The sequence below is a fragment of the Sodiomyces alcalophilus genome, assembly GCF_042370955.1.
Source record: "Sodiomyces alcalophilus JCM 7366 unplaced genomic scaffold ACRALscaffold_2, whole genome shotgun sequence".
NCBI lineage: Eukaryota > Fungi > Ascomycota > Sordariomycetes > Glomerellales > Plectosphaerellaceae > Sodiomyces > Sodiomyces alcalophilus.
Window position 1 is genome coordinate 4,975,510 of NW_027263533.1, and position 25,307 is coordinate 5,000,816.

At 56.9% G+C, this 25,307-nt stretch overlaps 13 protein-coding genes across 13 annotated transcripts; 9 read left to right on the plus strand and 4 right to left on the minus strand.

The window, feature by feature from the left end:
* Positions 1-917: 917 nt before the first annotated feature.
* ACRALDRAFT_1029698 (40S ribosomal protein uS19) lies at positions 918-1,626 on the plus strand (the record flags this gene model as incomplete). Its single annotated transcript, XM_071014877.1, has 3 exons — positions 918-982; positions 1,187-1,483; positions 1,557-1,626. Coding segments are annotated over 3 exons (432 nt in total), but the record flags the coding sequence as incomplete, so codon positions are not given.
* Positions 1,627-2,461: 835 nt separating this feature from the next.
* ACRALDRAFT_1069037 (uncharacterized protein) lies at positions 2,462-3,967 on the plus strand (the record flags this gene model as incomplete). The annotated part of the gene is made up of 1 exon (XM_071017625.1): positions 2,462-3,967. One exon carries the CDS (start codon positions 2,462-2,464, stop codon positions 3,965-3,967), a length of 1,506 nt encoding a protein of 501 aa, XP_070877863.1.
* Positions 3,968-4,331: 364 nt separating this feature from the next.
* ACRALDRAFT_1075252 (uncharacterized protein) lies at positions 4,332-5,560 on the minus strand. The gene is made up of 3 exons (XM_071018354.1): positions 5,355-5,560; positions 4,954-5,195; positions 4,332-4,802 (listed from the first exon to the last, which is right to left on the minus strand). Exons 1-3 carry the CDS (start codon positions 5,469-5,471, stop codon positions 4,664-4,666), a joined length of 498 nt encoding a protein of 165 aa, XP_070877864.1. The 5' UTR covers positions 5,472-5,560; the 3' UTR covers positions 4,332-4,663.
* Positions 5,561-5,995: 435 nt separating this feature from the next.
* ACRALDRAFT_1080505 (uncharacterized protein) lies at positions 5,996-7,300 on the plus strand (the record flags this gene model as incomplete). Its single annotated transcript, XM_071019031.1, has 1 exon — positions 5,996-7,300. One exon carries the CDS (start codon positions 5,996-5,998, stop codon positions 7,298-7,300), a length of 1,305 nt encoding a protein of 434 aa, XP_070877865.1.
* Positions 7,301-7,471: 171 nt separating this feature from the next.
* Positions 7,472-8,617, minus strand: ACRALDRAFT_1092550 (uncharacterized protein). Its single transcript, XM_071019619.1, has 2 exons — positions 8,025-8,617; positions 7,472-7,935 (listed from the first exon to the last, which is right to left on the minus strand). The coding sequence occupies exons 1-2, from the start codon at positions 8,355-8,357 to the stop codon at positions 7,912-7,914; spliced, it is 357 nt and encodes a 118-aa protein (XP_070877866.1). The 5' UTR covers positions 8,358-8,617; the 3' UTR covers positions 7,472-7,911.
* A 632-nt stretch (positions 8,618-9,249) lies between these two features.
* On the plus strand, positions 9,250-9,675 carry ACRALDRAFT_2017743 (uncharacterized protein; the record flags this gene model as incomplete). Its single annotated transcript, XM_071019901.1, has 5 exons — positions 9,250-9,279; positions 9,323-9,391; positions 9,429-9,474; positions 9,559-9,617; positions 9,649-9,675. The coding sequence occupies 5 exons, from the start codon at positions 9,250-9,252 to the stop codon at positions 9,673-9,675; spliced, it is 231 nt and encodes a 76-aa protein (XP_070877867.1).
* On the minus strand, positions 9,570-11,279 carry ACRALDRAFT_2120269 (uncharacterized protein). Its single transcript, XM_071023818.1, has 2 exons — positions 11,063-11,279; positions 9,570-10,929 (listed from the first exon to the last, which is right to left on the minus strand). The coding sequence occupies exons 1-2, from the start codon at positions 11,220-11,222 to the stop codon at positions 9,701-9,703; spliced, it is 1,389 nt and encodes a 462-aa protein (XP_070877868.1). The 5' UTR covers positions 11,223-11,279; the 3' UTR covers positions 9,570-9,700.
* A 2,192-nt stretch (positions 11,280-13,471) lies between these two features.
* ACRALDRAFT_1075255 (uncharacterized protein) lies at positions 13,472-14,914 on the plus strand. The gene is made up of 3 exons (XM_071018355.1): positions 13,472-13,809; positions 13,907-13,983; positions 14,059-14,914. The coding sequence occupies exons 1-3, from the start codon at positions 13,686-13,688 to the stop codon at positions 14,464-14,466; spliced, it is 609 nt and encodes a 202-aa protein (XP_070877869.1). The 5' UTR covers positions 13,472-13,685; the 3' UTR covers positions 14,467-14,914.
* A 414-nt stretch (positions 14,915-15,328) lies between these two features.
* Positions 15,329-17,314, plus strand: ACRALDRAFT_1080509 (uncharacterized protein; the record flags this gene model as incomplete). Its single annotated transcript, XM_071019032.1, has 1 exon — positions 15,329-17,314. One exon carries the CDS (start codon positions 15,329-15,331, stop codon positions 17,312-17,314), a length of 1,986 nt encoding a protein of 661 aa, XP_070877870.1.
* A 556-nt stretch (positions 17,315-17,870) lies between these two features.
* ACRALDRAFT_1069044 (uncharacterized protein) lies at positions 17,871-18,610 on the plus strand (the record flags this gene model as incomplete). The annotated part of the gene is given in 4 exon segments (XM_071017626.1): positions 17,871-17,873; positions 17,885-17,909; positions 18,013-18,413; positions 18,527-18,610. 4 exon segments carry the CDS (start codon positions 17,871-17,873, stop codon positions 18,608-18,610), a joined length of 513 nt encoding a protein of 170 aa, XP_070877871.1.
* On the minus strand, positions 18,609-21,130 carry ACRALDRAFT_1092552 (uncharacterized protein; the record flags this gene model as incomplete). Its single annotated transcript, XM_071019620.1, has 1 exon — positions 18,609-21,130. A coding segment is annotated over one exon (2,021 nt), but the record flags the coding sequence as incomplete, so codon positions are not given.
* Positions 21,131-21,211: 81 nt separating this feature from the next.
* On the plus strand, positions 21,212-22,351 carry ACRALDRAFT_1040709 (uncharacterized protein). Its single transcript, XM_071015195.1, has 2 exons — positions 21,212-21,401; positions 21,541-22,351. The coding sequence occupies exons 1-2, from the start codon at positions 21,315-21,317 to the stop codon at positions 22,150-22,152; spliced, it is 699 nt and encodes a 232-aa protein (XP_070877873.1). The 5' UTR covers positions 21,212-21,314; the 3' UTR covers positions 22,153-22,351.
* A 484-nt stretch (positions 22,352-22,835) lies between these two features.
* ACRALDRAFT_2098355 (uncharacterized protein) lies at positions 22,836-24,773 on the plus strand (the record flags this gene model as incomplete). Its single annotated transcript, XM_071022881.1, has 4 exons — positions 22,836-22,888; positions 23,032-23,129; positions 23,183-23,386; positions 23,467-24,773. The coding sequence occupies 4 exons, from the start codon at positions 22,836-22,838 to the stop codon at positions 24,771-24,773; spliced, it is 1,662 nt and encodes a 553-aa protein (XP_070877874.1).
* Between the last annotated feature and the right edge of the window lie 534 nt (positions 24,774-25,307).

Sequence of the window (25,307 nt, forward strand, 5' to 3'; positions counted from 1 at the left end):
AGAGTCTGGTGTGCATTTTCTTTTTACCTCGGTCACTGCGGGGCCCGGGATTAGGAACTGACGGTCGAAGTGAGCCACTATCAAGAGTAATCACGACATCCTTACGAATAACGTTGGGATGGCGTCTAGGAGTTGGGTAGCAGTTCTTGGGCCACAGGGGGGCAAGAGGTAGGAGTTCCGGGGCGGACGAGGCTAGGCATTCGATGCACGGAGCGCCGATTCGGGTATCCTTACAAAGTACGCAGAGACAGGCAGGGGTAATGGAAAGAGAATAGATACAGCGTAGAGGTATGCACGATGTAGATTACCAGCGAACTGTGTTCAAAGAGTGATTACTGAGCAGTTGACGGTAACTGGCCGAGACTCACCGACACGATGCTGGCGCAGGTGAAGAAGGGTCCATGTCTGTACTGTACTTCGCGCGGATTTGAAAGAAAAGGTACTTAGCTACCCACACTCGTCGGTGTGGCCAATCAGAATTGTTGTTCTGTGTTAGTCGAGTTTGTGATCACATGACGTGGGGCACAAATGCGAGGGTTTACGCCCTAGAAAATTGGGGCTGGGCCATTCCCTTTCCAAGAGACTTTGCAGCCCTCCATTGCGAAGCGAAGCGAACTTCTAACGACCAGGTCTCTCAATTTCCATCCCGCACGCCAGGCCAATCCAGCAGATTCGCTTCTCGATTCGACGCATCGGAAAGCGAATTCCCTGAACCTCACCAACCGCAACCATGGCTGACGACGAATACGTATGTGGTTTTATTTTTCCCAAATGTCCTTGACCCCGCGAGAGCGAACCGATAAAGGGCTGCTCGGCTCGATGGTGTAAAGGACGCAATGCACGAAAACGTCCCCTCGAGAATGGGCAAGCGAAAGGCTAACGTTGGGGTTATTGCCAATCCATAGAACGCCGAGGAGGCCGCCGAGATCAAGAAGAGAAGAGCGTTCCGCAAGTTTTCCTACCGTGGTATCGACCTTGAGGAGTACGTTTGCCTTCCCACCCGCCGAAGAGGAATCCTTTTCCCATCACAGATCATCCCTGCCGTGCCTGCACCGCAACCGAGGAGGGACAGTTGGGAGTGGGGTTCGGTGAGGGCGTGATGTGGACTGGACTGGGTTCCATGAAAGAGGGAGAACAAAAAGGACACAGAAGTGGAAAGAGGGCTAACGCATCAGTGCGCCTACAGTCTCCTCGACCTCGACTCTGAGCAGCTCCGCGATGTCGTACATGCGCGTGCCCGCAGACGCATTAACCGCGGTCTGAAGCGCCGCCCCATGGGCCTCATCAAGAAGCTCCGCAAGGCCAAGCAGGAGGCCAAGCCCAACGAGAAGCCCGAGCTCGTCAAGACGCACCTCCGTGACATGATTGTCGTGCCCGAGATGATCGGCAGCGTCATCGGCATCTACTCCGGCAAGGAGTTCAACTCGGTCGAGATTAAGCCTGAGATGGTCGGCCACTACCTTGCCGAGTTTTCTATCTCTTAGTACGTTCTCCCCTTTTCTGTCTGCCAAGAAGAAGAAAGAATCGACTTGAATTTTTGCTAACACCCACAACAGCAAGCCCGTCAAGCACGGCAGACCCGGTATCGGTGCCACTCACTCGTCTCGTTTCATTCCTCTGAAGTAAAAAATCCAAAAGATGGATGGGTTGTGCGGGGGCGCTGTTTATCCGGTCTTTTATGAGGGAAGATGGGTTCTTGCATTCACGGTCATCAAACAAGGCGAACGGGAATGGTCTCGATGGTAGGATATGGCGGAGCAAAGCCATCTGCTATCATGTTGATTTGGCAATGGGATAGTGCAATACAGCTTCTGTTGTCCCACTAAGACATGCCGCGCCCATCTCTGCCTTCCCGTCTACTCACCCGAGTAGTCACGCTCCAATGGTTGTGAGGCTCTGACTGGGTTTTTCCATAGTCCACGACTCGAGGGTTTGACAAGAGAGACTAGTCGAGAGTGGGGGACAAGGGGCGGCTCCCTTGGGCATCGTCCTTGGCTTGGGTAGCAAGGGACGAGTAAGGAGCGCTCGAGTGCTTACGCTATTTTGCGAGGGGAAGCAAACCTGTTCGAGCCGCCGCTCAAAACACAATAAAGGAGTAGTATCCCACTTCACCTTTCCGTATTCTCTCAGAACTGTGACAACAGGTAACAAGGACTTCAAGCGTCGGGGCAGCGTCATGGGAAGGAGCAAGCCGAGTAGCTTTCCAGTCCCCCAGAGGGGGTCGGCGGGACTCTAGAGGAAAGAATACCCTGGCGAGTCCCGAGCCCCCTTGTGTCCAAAAGGTTCTAATGTCCCAGGCTTGCTCCCCGAGTGAGGAGATGCATCACCATCCCCGCCTCTTCTTCGCTCAATATCTCCATCCTAACATAGCTAGCTTGTAGGCGATAAGACACGGATTCGAGAGGCACAGGTTCCGAGTGCTTGCATCAATACGGACACCTCACCCATCACGGCGTCAACCATGCCGCAGCACCCTGGCAAGACCCGTGATTCTGATGAGATCGCCGCGGGACCCTCCAACTGGTGGAGGAGAAGAGCGTTTGCCCAATCGCACGAGGTCGTCCTGGGACTTACCCCTGAGCAGAAAAGGTTGGCAGAGTCCAACAGTTCGAACGAGATCGCTCCGGCGCCCCGGCCTGACAAAGGAAAGGGGAAGGACGTCGAGCCCGCCAAAGAGGATGACAGTATACCGATGATTCCTGATGAGGAGCAGCGGGAAGAAGCCGTTGCTTCACACGAGAGGACACCAGCATCCCGCAGCAGCTCGGGACGGGGGAAAGGTGTCGTATTCGCCGCATTGGACGACATGATCCCAGCTCCCCCAGACCAGAAACAGGACAAAGATGCCAACAATTCGGGTGAGATGGATCTATCCTCCCGCCTCGTTACAGGAGAGGGGAGTGCAGCAGCTGGCCCGAGCGAGACCACCGCGGCAGTCCCGGACCAGGGACAACGCGATGAGGCCGCCAATTCAAACGAGATGACACCATCATCCCGCCTCGACAGGACAGAAGCGGCAGTAGTTCAGCACGTCGAGACTGTTTCGGCACCCGGGAGGCGGCAGAGACGGGACGAGGAAAGCGATCCAGACGAGATCACACCTGCACCCCGCCCACCCAAGGGAAAAGGTAAAGGGAAGGAGAAAGCAGTTGATCCGGATGAAATCACCCCGGCACCCCCTCTTATCCAGGGACAGAATGAAGACGTCGATGCAGCTTCGGTCAACACCACCTCATCCCGCCGCGGTCACAAGAGAAAGAGATCGAGGGCAGCTGCTGAAGAGAAGCCTCATCCAGCACCCAGACAAGTCCATCCCAGCGAGCTGGTGCACCTGAACAATTCGGGGCAACGGGGCCGAGGCGTCTTCTCACGGTACCGGGTGCATCAAGACCACGTCATCTTTACCGAGATTCCGCTCCTGGAATGCCGGCAGGTGGATCTGCTAAATTCACGCGGGTTCTCGTACGCCTGGGAGATGGCCACCCCGGCGACGCGGCATCAACTGGGGCGCATGTTCCCCTGGCTGGCAGAATTACCCCGATTCCTGGACTATGATAAAGCCACCCGGCTCAAGCTCGAAAAGTTTCTCAGGGACCGGGCGTTTGCTACGGTGAAAGTGGCCGGCACCGGCCGGATGTGCGTGGTGGGCGGCTACGCCTCTTTGATCAACCATGCGTGCCCCGGCGAGGACAGCCAGGTCAACGCGCGCATCAGCCCCCTCTCGCCTCTCGGGGCGCGCTTCGTAGTCAAGGCGGCGAGGGAGATTCAACCCGGAGAGGAGATATTCATCGACTACGGCAGGACGTTGGGCTTCCGTTGTTGCTGCCGCGTGTGCGAGAACGTCCGGAACAACAGGTTGGGGGGCCGGATCGCGCTGTGGGCGAAGAGGCAGTGGGACAAGCGGAAGTGGGACTGGCAGTGGAAAAAGGGCAAGTGGAAGGACACGGTGTGGTATCCGCCGCTGTGAGCGGATTGGGGTTGTGAGAGAGGTGGGAAAGCCTCGAGCGTTGATGCATTTCGTCTTGGCCCGGTTTTCGTTCTGTGCACTTGGGGTTTAGTATCCAGCGGAATTGTTTTGTCTGTCGGGTTGTCTGTCAGGTCAGCTACAGTATCCTGGGGTTTGAAAGCTGGCGGGATCATTCGACTCGAGCGTTTGTCTGTCCTTTAGACCTCTTTTCGGTGGTATAGATTTGGTGACGGTGTGGGCAGAGCAGACCACCCGTCCTTTCCACGTCATTATTCATTAAGTGTCTGAACAGTGTTCCTGCGAAGGTCATTACTATCATAAGAGAACGCAATGTACGGCCTGACCCTTCCCGGGACCTTTGCCTGAAAACTGGAGACGTGAGATTCCGTACATTACGAGGATCCCGACAGAAGGCCGACTGGACGATATATTTGCGAGCGCTCTTCCAGTCACTTGGTTGATACACTACGGCATTAGGGACGAAGTAGGACGGCACGTTCGTTTGAGAACAAATGAAACAACCGTTGTATTCTCGCAGACCTGTCACCCTGTCATCTCGATCCGTTAGTTTTCGGTATCATACATCCCCTCCCCCGATGATGCGGCCATTGTTGCCGTGCGTCGCTGCGACGGCAGAGACATCTAACCAACTCCCGTCCCTTCCCCTCTCTTTTATTTCTCCTTGTTCTTCTTCCTTTACTCGTTTTGTGCGGCCAGCTTCTTGGCCTTGCGCTCCTCCTCTGCCAGGTTCAAGTTCCTGTAGTGCGCTACCAGGTGGTCGATGTTGACCTGCGAGCCGGCGGGGATGTTACGGGCGGCGGAGCTCTGGGCGGCCCTGTGTTTTTGGTAAAGAGAATTGCGTTAGCCTTGTGTCATGAATTGGTGCGAGTTTTCATTTGTTTCCGTTGGTCCCTCCCCAACACACGAGGAAAAGGACAATGCTGCGTGCCGCGAAGCCAAGAAAACAAAAAAAAGAGGAGACGTACTCGGGGAAGCGGAGGTCGATGTTGCGGTTCTCGGGGGCGTGGAGGAAGAGGGTGCGGTCGAAGCCGGCCTGCTCGACGGCCTTGGTGTGGAGGTGGTTACGCTCCTCCCATGTCTCCTGCCAGTGCCGGTACTCGTTGATCTTGCGGGTCATCCAGGGGGCCTCGCCGTCTTTGCCTGGCTGGGAGGCCTGGTAGATGAAGTAGCATGCGGGCATCACGCCGACGGTTGTCCAGAAGCCGGGCTACATTTCACGACGCACAAGCGGGTTAGCTCAATTGTCGTAAGGAACCGCAATGCTGTGGACAGAAAGAAAGGAAACGACATGATGGGGAGGAGGGTGTCCAATTGGTACGGAAGGGGAGACAGAGAGAGGCAGAGAGGGAAAAAGAGATGGTCGTACCCCGAAGGACTCGTTGACGGGTTCGGCATTGCTGGAGGCGTGGCGGCGCGCGGGCCGGGGGGCGGATCGGCGTGCCTGGCGTGCGATGCAGGCGCCTCGATGTCGGATAGCCTGCATCTTTACAAGGTGTTTTCAGTGAGCGCGAGCGAGTTGCGTCGTCAATTGGGGGGAATTGTCGTGGTGGTGAGGTCCAATCCGCCGAGGTTGGAGAACGGGCCTTCTCTGGGGCGAGGTTTGTGGTTCTGGCGGTGGTGATCATTACATAATCAACAAGCGCTAGACGCCGTTCCGCGCTTGATGGACCAATCTGACAATGCCGAATTACAATCGGATTTGGTACGGAGTTTTGGCCTTCTGGTGGCAGCTGGAGACACATTGTCACCTTGAAATTCTGGAGACTTCGATATCGTGGTGATGAGGTGTCCTTTTTGTCCTTGACTCATTCTCCTACTTGATCTTATTCTATTAAAGGACTGAGGGTATAGTCCTTGTGGAGTGAAACAGATTCTCATATTCTCATTGTATTTTTTTTTTCATTCTTTCAGGCGACTTTTTCGGTATTTCTCTTCCGTCCCTCTCACGTCGCCCTCTGGCCCGACTTACAATACCACCAAACTCGGTCTTATATTCACGGTCTCACAATGCCGCGGCCAAGGTCACCGAGTAGTAGCACCATATTATCACCTTTTGCACTCTTTGTGGCGATCCTCGGCCTTGTTCTCCTTCTACCAGCCTCCTCGGCATCCCAACCTGAACCCTCCCCGTCAGCCGACGTCGAGTTGATATGCCACACCGACAACCCAGCGGAATGTTATCCGAAAATCTTTCAGCCAACCGAGGAGTTCCAAGTCGTCCATGAAGACCAAGAAATTCCCAACGGCCTCCACGTCCGGATGGACATCTGGACCGGCCGGAAAGAAGCCAAGCTCAACGACCCTTCGGACGACGAAAATCCGGCTCTGGAAGGATTACCCGTCGACTCGGGGGTCGTAGTGGTCGAGCCCCAGGCGGCGGCGGGCGAATCGGAAGGCTCGATCCCGTCAGGGGCGCCGGTGTATGAATCGTTCGGCCGCGTCAAGGCGCCCGAGGAAGAATCGGGCCAGTTCTATTCCAACCTTGAATACGTCAAGAAGGGCCCCGGAGGCACCGACCTCCCTTTCGACGAAGTCCTCGAGTTCCTCGCGGAAATCTCCCACGACATCTACTACGGCGAGAAAATCGCCGAGAACCCCGACACTGTCCAGGCTCTTCTCTGTCTGATGGTGCAGCAGGGGGAGGAACCCGCAAAGTCGAATGAGGAGGCACGGCCGCCACCGCCCCGTAACCAGCAGGCGGCGTCCATCGTGGGCGCGGCGCTGCAGAACAACCCCCCGGCGGCCCGGTTCGTCGGGGACGCCTGGCCGAGCCTGATGGAGTCGACCTGCACCGGGCGCGACGGGGAAAAGTTCACGCTACGAGACGGGTTTTACGCGCCCCTTGTGCCGCTGGACCTTTCGGCTGGGGAGGACCCCCCCCCTGCCGCCGCGGCTCTAGTCAAGGCCCGCGTGGGTGCCCTCAGCAGTCTCCTCCGCAACCCCGCCGTGCGCGACGATTTCCTGGCCAGCGGGGGCATGGACCGGCTCTTGGAGGCGCTGGCGGGGAGGACGACGGGCGGCGGCCCGTGGACGGGCGTGCAGCGCAAGGTGGGGCATCTTCTCCTGGACCACTTCCTCGATGAGGAGTCGGGCGCGACCAAGGGGCTCTGGCCCGTGTTCCGCGCGTCGGAGCCGGATGCGGTGAAGAGGAGGCTGGGGCGTGAGGCGGACGAGAGGTGGATCGAGGCCGTCAGGGCGGTGCGTGAAAAGCAGGCTGGGAAGGATGGGGAGCATTGGAGCGTGGTGGTGTTGCGGGAGCTGGAGGCGCATCATGCGGCGCAGCTCAAGGCCCTGCCGAAGGAGGAACTGTGAGACTGGCACGCGTGGCGATGTATTTGGCTTGCTTGTATTTTACTATGGAGCAAACTCGTTAGATGTTGGGTCATGAAGAATATACCCGGCCTACTTTGCCAAGTGGCCACATCAACTACTACCACAAAGGCCATCATGAGTACGATAACATGGATCAGAATCGCCATCACATTGGAGCATGAACTGTGATTCATAAGACGTGTCATGTTGATTTCGACGTAGGCGGGCCATCGGGCGACTACGTTTAGCCAAAAAGCCAATCTAAGCTACCTCTTCTTCCGAAAGCCAAGTCAGTCGGACGGACAAGATGTTTGTGAGACGCCAAAAGCAGTTACGCGCTATGAAGATGAATCTCCAGTCTCAATCATCCATCCACCGGGGACCTTATTTTCTCATTGCTCTCTTCACACCCCCCGACGTTTTTGTCTCTCGCATCCCAAGTACGCAAATTATAACATAAGCAGTGGCAAAAGCCGCAATGTAGGATGTGCTGTTGGCGATAAGAGACCCAAAGAGACGTATGGTGTTGTTGTTCCCGGCAAGTTTGAAGGGTATTGCCTGGGAAGAAAAGCGCGCGTTGCAGGGCGTGTCAGACAGCTGGCAAGATCTCTTTAGAAACCGTGGACCTTGACGAGCTAAAAGGAAGAAGGCGAGTTAGCAAAAGTTGACAAAGAACGGAAGAACGAAAAAGTGGACACGGTCAGAATGGTCTTCTTAAACATACCTTGGCGTCCATCTCAAGACCCTCCTGCTTGTCGATGAGGAACTCGTGAATGTTCTTGCGCTGGTCGCCCTGGAGCTGGATGACCTCGCCGAGATCGGTGTCTTCCACGATGGTGCCGTTGCAGGCAAACTTCTTCTTGATGACCTTGAGGATCTTCTTCTGGTCGAAGCGGCGGGGCAGGCCCTGAATGGTGGTCAGGGTCTTGCGGCCGTTGCGCTGCTGGATCCGGATGTGGATGTACTCCTGGGCCTTCTTGGTAGACTCGGTGCCAACGTCGGCCTCCTCGGCATCGGCGAAGGGGTCGATGGTCTTGAGGTTCTCGATGGTCGTCATCGATGGCGAGGGTAAAGGGTTGCGGCGGTTGTGGAGGAGAGGGAAAGTGTGGATGTTGTTGTGCTGCGGTTTGTCCTTTTCTTTCTTTTTGGTTCTTTTTTTTTTCGTGTGAAGAAAACGAGTTCTTTGTTGTGCGAGCGGGGGTTTTCTCGTGATTTGAGAAAAGGAGGACGAAAGTAAAGAGGGAGGATGGGGAGAAATAAAGTTAGAAGGACGGTTTCCTTTTTTGAGAGTCTTGTCTGGTGGTTGTAAGACGTTGACTGTTGTGACTCGTGATGGTTCTTTATGCAGAGGAGAGAAAGAATCACAGTTGGTTTGAGAGGTGGCGGTGGCGGGGCGGGGTTTTGCCTCCTGAAAGGACTGGTTGATCCTTTTGACTCAGCGCCACCTTGGCGGCTGATTAAACCCCTCTAATGAAATCATGTGACTTGATTGGACCAAGGGTGCGATATTATTAGTAATCCGTGGCGAGAGAACGCCCGAAGGAAACGACTATAAATTGAGCTGATTCCTATTACTAACAGATTAGTAACGAATAGACCTGAATTAAAGTGTCTATTTTCCCGGGGACAAACAACCACATACGGTAATTACTTCACTCTCTCTCAAGTAGGTAGCTAGCATTGTGGATTGCGGATAAGAGGTCAGAGGCCGAATCAGCTGGCTACTGTATCTAGACTGATCACCGTCTCGCCTAACCTCTTCCCTCGTCGACCACAACCTGCCTGGGATTCCAAGAGTCTGAGAATCCAGCATCAGCATCGGGGCAGGATGGTGTCAAAAAAGAGGTAACTTAACTTGGTCTACACTCTGCCCGAACTATCTGGCTGTCTAGCAGACTCGCTATATCCCTTTGACCACATACTCTCTCTATCGCTGCTGGTTCGGAACAATGTTGTCTATAAACATGGGCGAGTCTCGAGTGTTTATCCCACTGCTAGCATCGCTTGGAGAAACAGTGATAGAACACCGAAAGGGACAAACGGCCCAACCTCATCTCTTGCCAATTCGTGGGATACGAACCTCCCTATCTTGTGAGGAACAGGAGATTGTGTGTCTTTTTCAGTGCAGCTTTCAAACTTGCTACAATTGTTTATTCGGGCGGGGCTGAGCTTATGTTGCCCGCCCACCTCGTAGTTCCAGTATATTAATTATACCAACTCGACTACTGGGAACCAGGAAATCGCTTGTCCGTGGTCAGACTGGCAGAAACTGATCACCGACGTTTGTACTAGTGTAGGTCGCACGAGAAAGCAGCCCGTGACATTCAGGCAATGGCTAGTGTCTATAGTTGAACCAAGGGGCCGTCATCACGTAAGTCGTCCAACTCTTGAGTCCCTCCCCTAGCCTCTCCCGATGGTCGTCTTCACCGCCGAGGATGTCTCCTGCCCCCGAGCCTGTCGTTGACGGTTCCAGTCCGCAAACTGCATGCAGACACCCTCCATCGTCGTGCAGACCCCGCGGTACCCAATGCCCCCCTCGTGCACAGGTCGCCGCGCGGCCCGGTCGTCAATGAGGCAGCTTATGGCGCCGTTAAGGCACGCAGGCTGCAGAAGGTACATGGGCATGGCGGGCTCCCGAAGCCCGAGGCGCTTCAGCACGGGAACGTGCCACAGCAGCAGGCACCACGCCTCGATGGCCGTCGCCAGGGCCAGCATGAGCACCGGCGGCGGGTACTGCACCACGGGGCTCGAGTCGCAGACGGTGCGTAGGGCGGTGTAAAAGTCGTCGAAGCGCAAGGGGGGTCCCTCGTCGGTGACGAGGAAAGGCCGCCCCGCGACGGCATCGACGTGGGGTCCCAAAAGGGCGGCTTCGAGATCCAGGTGGGCCAGGGCCACGTTGGCGCCGTGTACCCAGTTTTGAACCCACGGTGCCGAGAAGGTGGGGAACGCATCCAGGCCCATGACCGGGGTGATGATGACGTCGGGCGAGGTGCCGTAGATGCCGTTGCCCGGGCGGATGACGCCGGTTCGTAAGGGTGTGCCGTGGCCGTGGCCGTGGCCGTCCCTACCGCCACCGCCAGGGGTATCGGCCGCGCAGACGAGTCGTTCAGCTTCGGCCTTGCTGCGGGCATAGTTGGCAAAGAACTCCTGGGGGGCCCGGAGCGGCGTGAAAAAGTCGTCCTCGGTCATGGTCTGGACGTAGTTGGTCGGCCAGCGGGACCAGGGTGCGTTGAACCAGGTGACGGGTCGTAGGCCGGTGCTGCAACTCGAGGTGCTGATCAGGACGTCTGCGCCGGCGCGTTGGGCCGCGGCGATGACGTGGGCGGTGCCCGTCACGTTCACTTTGGCACAGCGGTCGTAGACGAGAGGGCTACGCTCGGAGGGCCGGATGACGGCGGCAGTGTGGAACACAGTCAGAGGCAAGGCCGAGACGGAAGCATCCCAGGGCTTGGCGAAGGCGGCCTGGGTGGAGGATTCGGAGGTGATATCGGCTTGAGCAAAGTCGACGTGGGCGGCTGGGCCGGTGGACATGTCCTCACGGGTGGGTGGCCGGGCGTCCACGATGCGAATGGACGAAGGTGGTTGTCCGCGCTGAAGTAGTTGGAGGACAATATAACCCCCAGCTAGACCTATAGCGCGAGGGCATGTGAGCCAAAACCGTCAAACAGCCTCATGACATGTCTCGCTGCACCTCAGGCTGTACCTCCAACGAGGGCAAACGAGGCAAGATGGGATAGAAGAAGGGGGTTCAAGTGAGCATACCAGAACCGCCAACTATGATGTACCGCCTTTCTAGTCTGGGCGGCAGGTGAGGCTTCCAGTCACATGGGGTTTCCTCGACGCGACGGTAGACTCTCCTGATGTCCTCCTCCAGCCACGGCCCCTTGGTCAGTCTGAGGAGATCTGGCGGGGTGGTACTCATGGCATGATTAACTTTCCATGTCCAGAGCAGGAGAAACAAAGCCACGGCAATCACGACAGCCGTGACGGGATTCTGGGCTGCCCAGGTGCCCACTCGGAAGTTCTCCATGATCACGGCCGTGCCAAACGCCCACCAGCACCCGCTCCGCAGAAAAGACGGGTTTTCCGTTGGGATTTCGGATCGTCGCGTTCCTGGTCGTGATTCGAGTTGGGGAAACAAGCAGCACAGAAGATGACGATGAACTAGGAAACCACGGCTATGTCCAGAGCAGAATTATATATAACGCGTTTGGGTCCATGGAGAGAAAGCTAGCACTCGCTTGAATACGAGTAGGAAAAGAGGGAAAATTACGCCGATTTTTGAGTTCGTTCTTCATATCAGACAAGACGTCATGTCGCCGGCCCCCGGATTTTGGTGAGGTAAGCTGCGATGACATTTTCCATGCGACGGATAGACGAGATTTGCTAGACGAGAGGCGCACCGGGACCCCCGGCGATGGATCTCCGAGTGGATAAAACGCGGGGTCGAGGCACAAATAGGGAAAATGAGACCGACAGCGCGACTCTGACACTTGGAGCGTGGTCGGCGCCATCGCCACGCTACAAAACTGTTGTTCGAGTCGCATCTGTGAAGAGTGGCTCTGAGAGGTGTTGCCGAGAGATGAGCCGTTTACCATGATGTACTTTACCGTTGATTCTCGTTTGGGTGAGGGTGTCTTTTAGTTGCGTTTGTGTTTGTGTCAAGACGTCGAGACTGAAACTCACGTGACTTCGAAGCTATCGGCAGAACCGCGTTTGTTTTTTGTTTCCCTCTCGTTTCTTGAGCACACATCTCGAGCCATGACTAGGCTAGGGCGATAAATCGGCTGTCCGGCTGCGCAATGGTCAAGCTGGGCCTTGGCATTGTCGAATTAGCTGGAATCGGCTGAAATGGTAAATTGGCAAGCTTCGCCAAGGCCGACGCGAAATGGGAGGTCATTCACACCCTCAATTGACCCAAAGTTGTGGGTAGTGTTTGAATCTGAGCAAGAAGACGTGCGATGGTGATCGTCTTTGTAAGAATATAACGGTTCGAGCTGGTGAATCATTCCGTAGCCAACGGGTTGGAGGAGATGCAGTTGTGATGATGAAGCCTGCCCACAGGTACCTACAACGAAGCACAGCAGTAGTACCACGTCACATCAGCAACCGGGGTGTGCTGCAAATGCTTGGTGTTGCATTGGCAACGACTGGGAAATGAGTGCAATCACAAACGCAGCCCGCAGAATGAGTAGGTGAAACACAATGGATATTCTTTCGAACGCGTTTTGGTCTCGTCAAGTATTGGGAGCATTAGCGACTCGGCCGGAACGCATTCTTCCGGTCAGGCGGCGCCAAAAAGAAAAAAAAATAAAAAGAGAATAATAAAAAGAGGTGAAATATTGTAGGTACGATTCGACCTGGAGGAAGCAAGGTGAAGGATGTGGGTAATTCTTGGCTCTTGCGGAAGGACAGACTGAAGCTCTAGATAGCAAAGTACATGTACCTCTTCATCCGAATGGCCTAAAACGTCGGCCAAGACCGCCAAGATAGCATTGGTCCTCCGTGACCAATCCGTTTCGCCGTCTAGTCAAGAGTCTCCTTGGCGTCATTGCGAAATAGCGTCATGATGTGGGTCGCGCCTGGAAGATTCCCAGCCACCGCATCAATCCGAAGCAGCAGCGACACCTGACGTCCATGCCTAACCTTGTGTTGTGCGTACGAACATTGTAAAGTATAAGAATATGCGGTCGGTCGTGACTACCTACCTACACGTAGAACTCTATGATAGCGGTCATATGTATACCTACCTTAGAGTATGTACATGGAATGGGCGGCCTGACGTTGAGACGAGACAAGAGAAAGAGGGACTATCTAAATAAACTCATTCATCCCTTCGACCCTTCCCACAGGGCAAACTCGCTACGATGAGTAAAACTCAAAGCCCCTTGGCCGTCTCAGAAACTAGTCACAAGCCCAGGTACGGTCACAGGCCCCAGGTACGGACGGACACCTAAGTACCTAGTACACCACATTTCAGCTAGTGCCGGTGAAGCTTGGGAGTAATCACCTGCCCACAGAGCCATCACATCGTCACCCGCTTTCGGTTGTACCTGCATCCCCCAGTCTCCGAACAGCTTGCCCAGGTACCGATACCTTAGGTACCTTACGTTGTATATCGTACCTGCCTTTGTAGCCAAGGTTTCTACCCTCACGGATTCTCGCTGCTCTCTCTTTTTTTCCTCCCTTCTCGCTTTTTTCGTTTCTTTTCCCTCTTCTTTTCTTTCCCACCCCAACCACTCGCATCTACTTCTCGTCATTCCCATCATCGCATCGTCCATCCTTACAACCGCGAACGAAACACGCTCTCATAACAGCATTAGTGCTGCGCGCCTCGCTAGTCTTTTATCTCACCACATATCCGTTTCCCGTCATATCATCCGCAATGCCCACTTTCAACACTATGCTCCTGGCCCTTGCGGCTGCCAGCAGCCTCGTCTCTGCTCAGCGCAAGGTCTACACCAACGAGGACCTCGCCAACGTAGGCGCCATCGATATTGGCACTCGGAGTAAGTCCCTTCCCTTTGTCGTCTCGTCTCTGTTTTCGCGTCCCAGGTTCTGGCGGTGGCCATGCAATTTGCTAACGGACCTGTTCTATCCTCGTAGACGCTTGGTGCCAGGGCCAGAGGAATGTCTGCACTCGCCTCTGCGAGAACAATTCTGCCACCAACGACTGCTCCACGGTAAGACGAAGGAACCCCATGTTACCAGGGGGCCCACCACCCACTAACCATGTTGCGATTTTCTTTTTCATTTAGTCCACTCTCGACTACGACTGCACATGCAGAAACGGCACCGCCCCCGGTCTCGAATACTACCGATCCTCCATGCCCAGCTTCATCTGCAATGCTGCCTTTGAGGAGTGCATCACTGCCAATGTAGGCGACGCCCGCGGCCAGCAAGAGTGCCACAACGACCGTGATGCCGCCTGCGATCCCGATGAGCTCCTCAATGCCTTCGCCGAGAACACTTCCACGGCCGCGGAAGCTTCCGCCACCAGCAGCACCACCACCTCGTCGCCCACTTCCTCCGGTGATGCCTCCCAGACTCGCGAGCCCGAGCCCTCTGCCACCGGAGGCGACGATGACAGCTTGGCCGCCCCTACCGCCGCCCCCGTCGTCGGCGCCGCCGCTCTGGCCATTGCCGTCTTTGCCTACCTGGTTTAAGGGAAACGAGGGAGCCCCCTCCCTCGAGCGAGCGACCCAACGACCGAGCCTCTGAGCAAATCAACTGAACCAGCGAGCGCCTGTTGTCTCCCCCGCCGAATTCTTAATTCTTCACTTCACTTGTATTTACTTTATTCACTTAGCTGCCTCGGCTGGCTGCGCCGGCCCATTTGGCCTTCCGCGCCTTAATCGACGACGCCTTTTGAGACACACGGGGGAAGCACCAAGGGATGCATGTTCCCATGAAAACGAGGATGAAGGTGCCGGCGGAGAAAGGAGTTGGGTGGCTGAAGGCCAGAGAAGATGAGAGATGAGAGACGGCCACATGGCGCGATTGGCAGGACAGTAGTGACACTTTTGGAGCAAATGAAATTACCCTTTGTTTTCTTTCTACTCGTTGCCGGTCTTTTGCGGTATCCGAGGATGGTTCCGTGTTCTTTGATCCCACCCGACTCTTTTTTTGACTAACTACGAACAATGGCACAAAGCCACGCACGATTAGGCCGCCAAACAGATACCGTTGGCGCGAACAATACCCATGTTCGAACATGTCAAAGTGTTGTGGATCGCAACAGGGAGAATGAACCGGGTATTCTTTTGGGTCCTGTGGTTTGTCCTGTTCCGCGCCCCATCCGTGTTCTGCGCCTTGTGCGCTGTTCCGTTTCACTCTTGTCTGGCGATGAACAAGTCGGCGGATGTTCCGTCTACGCCCGTTCCTATAAATTGGGCCATGACGCTGGAAGCTGACGGACTGGAGACATGATAAATTAGCAACGACCAGAAAAACTACCTTACAACAACAGCAATATCCGACTCAACAATTATATCAAGAACATATCCAGCACGAGAGCGACTCGTCAACATGCATCATACAACTATCGAACAGGTAAGTGGCCCTCCCAGTGACAAGCCTCTTGCTACCAGCTCCAGCCTGTCCTCGTCCAAGTCGAACACAGGCGGCGAAACTGCAAGCAAAACCGCCAGCGAAGCCGCCAAGGGGAAGCAGCGCGAAGATAACCTGCCGCCTATCAGGCCTGCGGGCATCTCCTTTGGCGTCGAGCTTGAGTTCATGGTGGCCTGGGTGTACGAAGACAAGGCGGATCCCGACCAGGATATCGCCGACAAACTCCCTCCCCTTCTTCGCGTGCCCCGCGACCCCGACTCCGAGTCGTCTGACCGACGTACCGACCATATCCACAGACAGGTGAGGAAAGCTCTGGTTGACATTGGCCTTCCGGTCAGCGAGGCAGAGGGCTACGCCCCGGGCTCGATTCAGCAGCGCCAGGCAGACGCGGGAGGCATCTCGGCCTTCTCCATCACCCGAGACCTCTCCCTCAACGAATACCTACCCGGTTCGGGGTACCATTTCACCGGCGTAGAGCTGGTCAGCCCGGCCATGTGGGACCGGGACAACAGCTTCGACCTGATCCAGCTCGCACTCACCACCGTCACCTCGTCGTTCCGCTGCCGCGTCAACCAGACCTGTGGTTTCCACGTGCACGTCGGCGTGGGGCGGGAGCGGCGCATCGACGCGCGCACGCTGCGCAAGCTCGGCGCCTTCATATGGGCGGCCAGTCCGCTGCTGAGCGTTCTGCACCCGCCCCACAGGGCGCAGCACATGTACAGCCGCGGCGTCCGCCAGTACAACCTCAGTCGCCTCGGCAGTGGCGACCCGCAGGCGGCGGCCCGGGCGTGGGGCACGCTCAGCGACGCCGACCAGGCCATGGCGCGTTTCTCCGGGCGGGACCGCTGGCTGGGCGAAGCGTACCATATCGCCGACGACGGCATGATCAAGAGGATCCGTCGATACGTGCGGGAGGAGGAGGCGGACCGCCGGGGCTTGCTGAGCAGGACTGAGCTAGGGGCCTTGGCTATCGAGGTGGAGATGGGAGAGGATCCTTCGTTTCGCGAGCTTGGCGAGCCGGCGCGGCACGGCCAGAACAGACGCTACATGGCACCTCTGAACGGTTCCAACTCGTCGTCTTCCTCCGCCTCGGAGAAGAATGAACCGTGGCGACGATACGGCCCTCCCAAGATCGACATGCAACCGCCGGCTGGTGTCACGGCCAAGCCTAAAAGGTATGAGATTGAACCCCTGGCGCCTCCGCGGCCGCGGAAGCCGGTTTTCGTGCGCACGATCCCGCCCGTCCCGCTCCGTCGGCGGGAGGATTTGGGGCAAGGTGAGTGCGGCGGTTCCATAGCTGACTCGGACAAGCCTGACGGCGACAGGGACTCTTCGTACCCAGACTCGGAGGACGGACAGCTGGACCCCCCCAAGCGGCAGGACGTCATGTCCGGGGTGGCGACGATGCTGGGGGCGGACTTCTCGGCCGGCCTGGTGGGGTCGCTGCTGTGCAACCACCGGATGGCCAAGCTGGCGGCGTACAATCTGGCGTCGTACCGGCTGCTCCCCTACGCGTTGGGCGGGGAGCCGGACCCGGAGGTGGAGGGGGACCCGTTCAACGAGTGCCTGCGGAACACGACGGTGGAGGTGCGCGAGGCGGCGGGGACGCTGCGGGCGGGGTGGGTGAGGACGTGGGCGCGCACGTGGTGCGGGATCCTGCGGTGGTGCCGGGACGCGAGCGAGGCGGATTTCCTGGCCGTCATGCGGCTGGTGGCGTGGGCGCAGGAGGAGGGGGGCCGGTACGACGTGGTGGACTTGCTGGTGGACCTTGGCATGCCGGAGGAGGCTCGGGCGTGCGAGACGAGGCTGCGCAGGGGGGAGAATGAGCGGATGGAGCAGGAGGAGTTTGGGGACCCGGATCTGGAGGATCTGGAAGAGTTTGGGGAGTTTCAGATGTCGGGCGTCATGAGCGATGGTGCTAGGCCGCGGTTTGAGATTGAGTGAGGTGAGTTTATTGTCTTGATGCTGTTGGCTTTGAATAAAGGTAAGTTGGAGGGACAGCTACGACAGCACAGGACTATATGAAGAACGATATTCTATTTGACAAACTGAGCAGTGACGATAAGCAACTGAGTGATTCAGAAACATTCACTCTACTGGACCTGTACTCGAGATGTGTAAGTGAAATTATATATTGGTGACATGTTACTGGAAAAGGGGCATATACGACGACTCTTCGATGGATATAATCAAGCCCCTTACTGCAGTCGAGGCGCGACGGCATGTTCACGATCGCTTGCTGCGAAATCGCTAATCGACTTTCGAAAGGCAATAAAGACGACGGACTAGTTGGCTTGGCTCGACAAGCCCCATAAACTTGAACAATGACCATGTATTCTCATTGTTGCGAGTTGAGCCTCATCTTGTCCTGAACAACATCACCGGACAAAGGACGAGAACAAAGGCGGCTGAACAGAAACTCGGGACGGCCCGCTTCATTGTCCCTCAAGCTCATCCGACAGTATATATGCATGGAGATGTCCTAGGATTTATGCTTGCCATGATATTCCGACAGCAACACACGAAATCTATCATCCAGGTAAGTAGGAGGATATATCGACTAACAACAGCAGAAGAACGAGATCCCAATACCCTAACCTGTATCTTCAACTCGGACCATCGTCTGGCTACAATGAACACAGAGACAGCAAGTACGTTCGCGCCGAACTGCAACGAAAACGAAAAGTCGGTGCCATCTGCCATACGACCGCCACCATCCCTGGTCGACCGCATCGCCAACCTCCCCAACGAACTCAAACACCAGGTCATCGCCGACGCTCTATGTTCGCGACGCTGCATCTTCGAGGTCTTCCTCCCCGAGTGGCATCTCTGCACCGACGACCCGTACCGCCGGGCGCTGAACGAGCTCTACGGACTCCAGCGCACCGACGTGTACCGCAGGAGCGACGGCTCGCGAGTCGGCCACCCCGAGCACCAGCATGTCTCGGGAGACTTTTTGGTCCCCGGCGCGACGACGACGCCCGCCATGCTGGGAATTCGGCGTCGGTGTCCCGGGGCTTTTGCCGTGGGGTATGCGGACGCGGTGCGTCGGGCGTTTTCCATCCTCGCGTCCCCTTTTTTGTTTCCCCTCCCCGATGCTGCTCTTACGGATCCGTCCATCCAGACTAACCCCAGCTTGACATATGTCGACGGCAGGCCTGCGAAGCTGCCAACTTTTCCCCTGCGTGTCTTTGTAGTCCCGGGGCGTCTCTCAACAAGAGTCGGAAACGAAAACGGTGACAGAGGGTGGTGGTTGGAGGCCTTACCTGGCGGCATGGAGACAATGTTCCTCGACCTGCGCGGCTGCGCGACAGGCGACGTACCTGTTTCTTCCGTTGTGCAGTTTGCGCGAGAGCTGGGAGATTCCGGTGTGCGTTTTCGGCGGCTCATTGTTGCTGGGTTACGGACCGGGTGTCGGACGTTTTCAGGCGACGTCGACCGAGGTTGTCTCTCCGGTAGGGGCACGGGGGAACAAGAAACGGAGGAAAAGGAGGGCTGCCTCGGAGTTTTGTGGGAGTTGCTGGGCCCCGAGGGAGAGTTGGTGCTTGTCGACCAGAGGAGTGTCTGGGTCGATTGGGATTTCTGGGGGCAGGAGGCGGCTGCGGCGGGAATCTATCCTCTGTGTTGGTCCTGATGATCAGCTATCTGGTAGGTGAGTTGGTAAGTCGACATCGAGGCTGGGGGAGGTATGACGGTAAGGTTTGTTGCATTCCGTTCATTATAAGATCAATAACAGTCCCTACCCACCACTGCTCACTCGCCCCCACCACTCAGCCCACCGGACGACCTTGCCCTCTCTCCTCGCTTCCTCAGCCGCGAAGATCAGGGCGTGGCTCCGAATCACCTCGTCCAACGAGCAGCCGATAAACTCGGCCTGCGCCCTCGCCACATCCCATCCCTCGTTCTTGACCTTGTCGACGGCGGTGACAAACTGCCTCGCCAGGCCGACGTCGCCGCCGCCGTGGCCCGCATCCTCCTGCTTGGGGTGGTACGTCTTTGTCTCGCCCGTGGTAAAGTCCGCGACGGTAATGGTGCGGGAGTCGGCGTAGATCTCCCCGTCGGTGCCATAGATGTGGCTGTACCGCTCGCAGATCTTCTTGGTAGACGCCACCATGTGCAGCGTGGCCTGCTTGGCCAGCCTTCTCCTCTCCCCTCTCGTCCCGCTCCCTCCCTGATCATCTTGACCCGTCGGTGTCTCGTCGTCATCCCAGGTGAGGGTGACGAATTGGTCGTCGCACACGTCGTTGTCGGCCTCGAAGACGCAGCGGCCGAACCAAGGACGGGCGGCGATTTCTGCGTCGGGCGTGGTGGATGCGTCGTAGTCCTCGGCGAGCCGGGCCTCGAGGGCTTGCTTGGCCGCACCAAAGTTCGGCATGTCTTCGATCTCCGGGAGCACAATCTTGATGGGCCAGCCGGTGTTCCCGGCGGCGAGGCCCGCGAGGTGAGGACCCAGGTAGATGTTTTTGGCCGAGTACTTGCAGCCGCTGTCGCCGAGCGGGCAGCGCATGCAGTTGGTGGCGGTGCCTGCGGCGGCGGGCTTGCGGGCCTTGCGGTAGGCGAGGAGGGAGCCGGTGGAGGAGACGGTGGAGGGGAGATGGAAGGCGTGGTCGTCGTCGTCGGGGGCGGCGTGGGGCGGGGCGGAGAGGAGCCAGAGGAGCAGGTCGATGTCGTGGCAGCTTTTGGTGAGGAGGCTCGGGGCGGTGGATGACTCGCGGCGCCAGTTGCCGCGGACGTACGAGTGGGCAAAGTGCCACCAGCCGACGGGCTCGGTGTGCTCGATGGAGAGGACGTCGCCTATGGCGCGGTCGTGGAGGAGCAGGCGGCGGAGGAGGATGTTGTGGGGGCTGTAGCGGAGGACGTGGCCGACGGAGAAGAGGGAGGTGGCGGGTGAGCGGTGGTTGCGGTCTGTCGTGGGAACTTGTGATGTTGTTGTTGGTGGGGAGAGGGCGTCGTAGATGGTGAGGCAGTCTGCGAGGTTGGTGGCCAGGGGTTTCTCGCACATGATGTGCAGACCTAGCGGGGCGAGGCCGACGACGACGTCGCGATGCATCTCGTCGAGGACGCAGATGAAGACAGCGTCGACGCCAGGGGGGACGGCGGGGTGCGAGGAGGTGCGTGAGGCGGCGAGCTGGCGGCGGTTGGTTTCGTACTTGAGAAAGTCTTCCCAGCTGGCAAAGGCCTGGCCTTCTTGCGGCTCGGCGTCGGAACCCCAGACGTAGGTGCGGCCAAAGTGGGCACGCTTGAAAGGTAGAGGTTCGGCGATGGCGGCTACGACTGCGTTGGTGCTGGTTGTCATGGCGCGGGCATAGGCGTGCCCGCGGGAGCCGGCGCCGATGACCAAGATGCGGGGTGGGGACATGGTTGCAGTCGACTTGTTCCTACGTCGACGGAGATATTGCATCGCCCCTTGACGCGAGTTTAATATAAAGGCGGCGAGTTGATTTGCGATTTGCGAGGGTTCGGTTCGGAGGGGTTCGGTTCGATGAGATGGGACCAACAGGAAGTGTAAGCGCACGGTGATGATGGGAATTAGGAGCTGAAGGACGAGAGAATTAACAAGCCCAGTACGTTGGCTTATAAACGAGTGTAAGGGAAGCCTGGAGATCAAATGGATGGATGCCTGGACGGGGAGCCTGGAGGTGTTGACGGCGTTGTGAGACGGAAGTTCAGGGGTGCGGGGAGGGGTTGGTGACAGATGGTTCCGGTTGGCGGTGACTCGTCGGTCAATGCAAGTCGCCGGACGGTGAGCCTCGGTGTAACCTTAGGGGTCAGGTCATTACGAAGTACATCTACGAAGTAGGTAGTCATACTAAAGACGGAACGGAACAATCACTCCTTCAACACCAATTCTCTCAAGATACGATAGTCTTATCCCCAACAACCAAACGACACACGGAATACTCGTCATTAGTGGTGGAAACGCATTGCAACGGGAAACCTAACCATGGACATCCTCAAGCCTAAAAGCTCCGAACATGGGCCAAATAATCAGCCCCAATCTGATGGACTGCTTGTCTGGATTGATTGCGAGGTAAGTCGGATGTATTTGATTATTCTTCATCTCTTTCATTTTCTTTCTCTTGATTTTTTCTTTTATTTTATTCTTCCCTGTTTTCCTATTTCTCCTCTTCATTAATCCATTCGTCTGGTTCACTTCTGATGACCAACAGATGACCGGCCTGGACCCCGACAAGGAGGAGATTCTCGAGATCCACTGCCTCATCACCACCGGAAACCTACAGCTCCTAGACGAAAAAGGCTGGGGTGCGGTGATACACCATCCCAAGTCGCGGCTCGACCAGATGGACGAGTGGTGCACGCGCACCCACGGGGCGACGGGGCTCACAGACGCCGTGCTCGCATCGACCACGACTCCCGAACAGGCCGCCGTCGACCTGCTCGCCTACATCAAGCGACACGTACCGGCGCCGCGCACGGCGCTGCTGGCCGGCAACAGCGTGCACGCCGACCGGGCGTTCCTGGCCAAGCGTCCCTACGCCGCCGTGCTGGACCACCTGCACTACCGCCTCCTCGACGTGAGTGCCATCAAGGAGGCCGTGAGGAGGTGGTGTCCGCCGGCCGTGCTGCAGGACGCGCCCCGGAAAAAGGGCGTTCACCGCGGCAGGGAGGACATTCTGGAGAGCATTTCCGAGGCGCGGTACTATCGTGATGCCGTGTTTGGGCTTACGTGGAAGGGACGGGAGGCGGAGCGGGGAGAAGGGGATGAGACGTCGGCGTACGAGAAGGATGCTGAGGAGGCGTGGGCGGACAATTTGCTCTGAGCAGGACTTTGGACAGTTCATTTCTGAAGTAGATCGGCTATGGGATGAATGTACTCGATCTGCCCTATTCCTTTCCCTTATCTTCGCGAGCTTCACTTAAGGAGAGAAGCTACGAATAGAGCCATTGGACCCCCATCGACGACCTGGTCTGGCCATTGTGCAACCGAGTCTGTACCTACATATGTATACGAAGTACTTTGTACCCCTGCATGCACGTAGCCCGTGCTATCCCCCTCGCTTCGTATAGGCCATGGCCCAATTTCGATAGCTCTGTCGGCCACTTCTCATTGGAGCCTGATGTCATGGTGGTACCTGGGTTTGTTAGAACGGACCCACTAAGAGCGAGGTACCGATAAGAGCTCTCCCTGCTAGTCCCTGCTGTAACTCGTTCATTGTGACGTCTTCAGTTACTTTTCCTTTCTCTCCCTTGCCGTAGGGAGTAGGTACCTACAGGTACCGTACAGCGTATGTAGGTACCTTAGTGCGGGGCATCTAAAATCGTCCCTTCAGGTCCATGTGCATTCCGCCTGCTTCTCTTCTCCTCCTCTTACCGCCGCATCAGCTCTCTCCCCTCAGCTTCTCACCACCATCTCCCCTCTCGCTCCTATTCCTCAAGTCTGTCCATAGTCCTGTCTCCTTTCCAATTGCTGCATCACCTTGAACAAAACGGAAGAGAGGACACCATGAGCGTCAAGACCGTCGAGTTCTCTCCTTTCCAGGATCAGAAGCCTGGCACGTACGCCTCCCTGTTTTCCCTCCCCCCTTTTTTTCTTTCTTTTCGGTCGCCATCTTCTATTGCGTTGGCCCAAGTTCACAACGAGAAGAGAGAAGATGGCGAGAAGAAACAAACCAATCGTCCAGTAGCTGACATGCTCCCAGTTCTGGCCTACGCAAAAAGGTCGTCGTTTTCCAGAAACCCCACTACACCGAGTCGTTCATTGCCAGCGTCCTCCTCGCCATCCCCGAGGGCGCCGACGGTATGTGCATGTGAATTCTCCTATATCGACCCCGTCACTTACATCCCGATTAGGCTCCACCCTTGTCATTGGCGGTGATGGCCGCTACTGGAACCCCGAAGTCGTCCAAGTCATCGCCAAGATTGGCGTCGCCTACGGCGTCAAGAAGCTCATCATCGGCCAGAACGGTATTCTGTCCACCCCGGCCGCCAGCCATGTCATTCGCAAGCGCAAGGCCACCGGCGGCATCCTTTTGACCGCTAGCCATAACCCTGGTGGTACGTTTCTGTCTCCTCCAGCAGTCGCCAATTCTCCCCGTCCACTCCATCCCAGCTTGCTAACACAACGTGACCATCAGGACCCGAAAACGACTTTGGCGTCAAGTACAACCTCTCCAACGGCGGCCCGGCTCCCGAGTCCGTCACCAACAAAATGTACGACATCTCAAAGACCCTCACCTCCTACAAGATCGCCGACATCCCCGACGTCGACCTCTCCGCCATTGGCACCCGCACCTACGGCGGCCTCGAGGTCGAAATCATCGACAGCACCGCCGACTACGTCCAGATGCTCAAGGACATCTTCGACTTTGACCTCATCAAAAAGTTCTTCTCCACCCACCCGGACTTCAAGGTGCTCTTCGACGCCCTGCACGGCGTCACCGGCCCCTATGGCATCGCCGTCTTCGAGAAGGAGCTCGGTCTCTCCGGTTCCACCCAGAACTGCGTCCCCAGCCCAGACTTCAACGGAGGCCACCCGGATCCCAACATGACCTACGCCCGCTCGCTCGTCGAGGCCGTCGATAAGAACAACATTCCCTTTGGCGCCGCCTCGGACGGCGACGGCGACCGCAATATGATCTACGGCGCCAATGCCTTCGTCTCCCCCGGCGACTCCCTCGCCATCATCGCCCACCACGCCCACCTCATCCCGTACTTCAAGAAGCAGGGCGTCTACGGCCTCGCCCGCTCCATGCCCACCTCGGGCGCCGTCGACCGCGTCGCCAAGAAGCAGGGCCTGAACTGCTACGAGGTCCCCACCGGCTGGAAGTTCTTCTGCGCCCTCTTCGACGCCGACAAGCTCTCCATCTGCGGCGAGGAGAGCTTCGGCACCGGCAGCAACCACATCCGCGAGAAGGACGGCCTCTGGGCCGTCATCGCCTGGCTCAACATCATCGCCGGCGTCGGCCTCCAGAACCCGGACGTGAAGCCCTCCATCAAGAAGATCCAGCACGACTTTTGGTCCGAGTACGGCCGCACCTTCTTCACCCGCTACGACTACGAGAACGTCGACTCGGACGGCGCCGCCAAGGTCGTCAACGTCCTCAAGGACCTCGTCGCCGACCCCTCCTTCGTGGGGTCCAAGATTGGCGACCGCACCGTCACCGACGCCGGCAACTTCTCCTACACCGACCTCGACGGCTCTGTCGCCTCGAACCAGGGGCTCTACGCTCGCTTCTCCACCGGCAGCCGCATCGTCGTCCGCCTCTCCGGCACCGGCTCCTCCGGCGCCACCATCCGTCTCTACATTGAGCAGTACAGCGACGACCCGTCCACCTACGACCGCGACGCCCAAGACTTCCTTGCCCCGGAGATCAAGTTTGCCACGGACCTGCTCAAGTTTAAGGAGTTTGTCGGCCGTGACGAGCCGGATGTCAAGACTTGAACAGCTGTGACGCACGCAAATGACAACGTGGAATCGATTGGCGCTTAAAAAATGGTAGTTACATGACGAGGTGATGACTAGTGTGACGAATTGAAGGCATACGAAGTAATCTTTCCAAAGCCAAAGCCTATAATATAAGAATGTCTTAATGAGCATACCCCTTTCTGCTTTCAACTTTCTGTGCCAGGTAGATATTCCTTGCTGAAACGCCAATCTTGTCAAACGCTGTCTGATGATACAAAATCATTGTCTGTCGTTGTACATATTCCAGCATCCGCTTGTTTACCCTTTCTTCGAGTCCATTCTGTACCCGTTCATCCAACTATGCAAAAGGCCCGTCACTTTCGCCCAGCTCGGTCCGAGAATTGACGGTCAAGGTCCATCAATCCGCTTGTCATTGGTATTTTCGACATTCCGTGAATCCTCCCCCACCAAGGGTGCTTTGGGGACCCAGGGACAAAAGAGCAAGAGGGATGCAAGACCAGAGAAGAAAGGAAGAACAGAACAGTGAAACATCTGAATTCTCCACTTTTG

Excerpts from the sequence above, each read along its gene's own strand:
- ACRALDRAFT_1075252 (XM_071018354.1), bottom strand. The coding sequence starts at position 5,471 with ATGCAGGCTATCCGACATCGAGGCGCCTGCATCGCACGCCAGGCACGC. Across the intron at positions 5,196-5,354 it reads CCGTCAACGAGTCCTTCGGG|CCCGGCTTCTGGACAACCGT; the intron begins GTACGACCATCT and ends CGTGAAATGTAG. Across the intron at positions 4,803-4,953 it reads ATCGACCTCCGCTTCCCCGA|GGCCGCCCAGAGCTCCGCCG; the intron begins GTACGTCTCCTC and ends CCAAAAACACAG.
- ACRALDRAFT_1092550 (XM_071019619.1), bottom strand. The coding sequence starts at position 8,357 with ATGACGACCATCGAGAACCTCAAGACCATCGACCCCTTCGCCGATGCC. Across the intron at positions 7,936-8,024 it reads GTCTTGAGATGGACGCCAAG|CTCGTCAAGGTCCACGGTTT; the intron begins GTATGTTTAAGA and ends TCTTCCTTTTAG.
- ACRALDRAFT_2120269 (XM_071023818.1), bottom strand. The coding sequence starts at position 11,222 with ATGAGTACCACCCCGCCAGATCTCCTCAGACTGACCAAGGGGCCGTGG. Across the intron at positions 10,930-11,062 it reads CATCATAGTTGGCGGTTCTG|GTCTAGCTGGGGGTTATATT; the intron begins GTATGCTCACTT and ends CTCGCGCTATAG.
- ACRALDRAFT_1075255 (XM_071018355.1), top strand. The coding sequence starts at position 13,686 with ATGCCCACTTTCAACACTATGCTCCTGGCCCTTGCGGCTGCCAGCAGC. Across the intron at positions 13,810-13,906 it reads CATCGATATTGGCACTCGGA|ACGCTTGGTGCCAGGGCCAG; the intron begins GTAAGTCCCTTC and ends CTATCCTCGTAG. Across the intron at positions 13,984-14,058 it reads CCACCAACGACTGCTCCACG|TCCACTCTCGACTACGACTG; the intron begins GTAAGACGAAGG and ends TTTTTCATTTAG.
- ACRALDRAFT_1040709 (XM_071015195.1), top strand. The coding sequence starts at position 21,315 with ATGGACATCCTCAAGCCTAAAAGCTCCGAACATGGGCCAAATAATCAG. Across the intron at positions 21,402-21,540 it reads TTGTCTGGATTGATTGCGAG|ATGACCGGCCTGGACCCCGA; the intron begins GTAAGTCGGATG and ends GATGACCAACAG.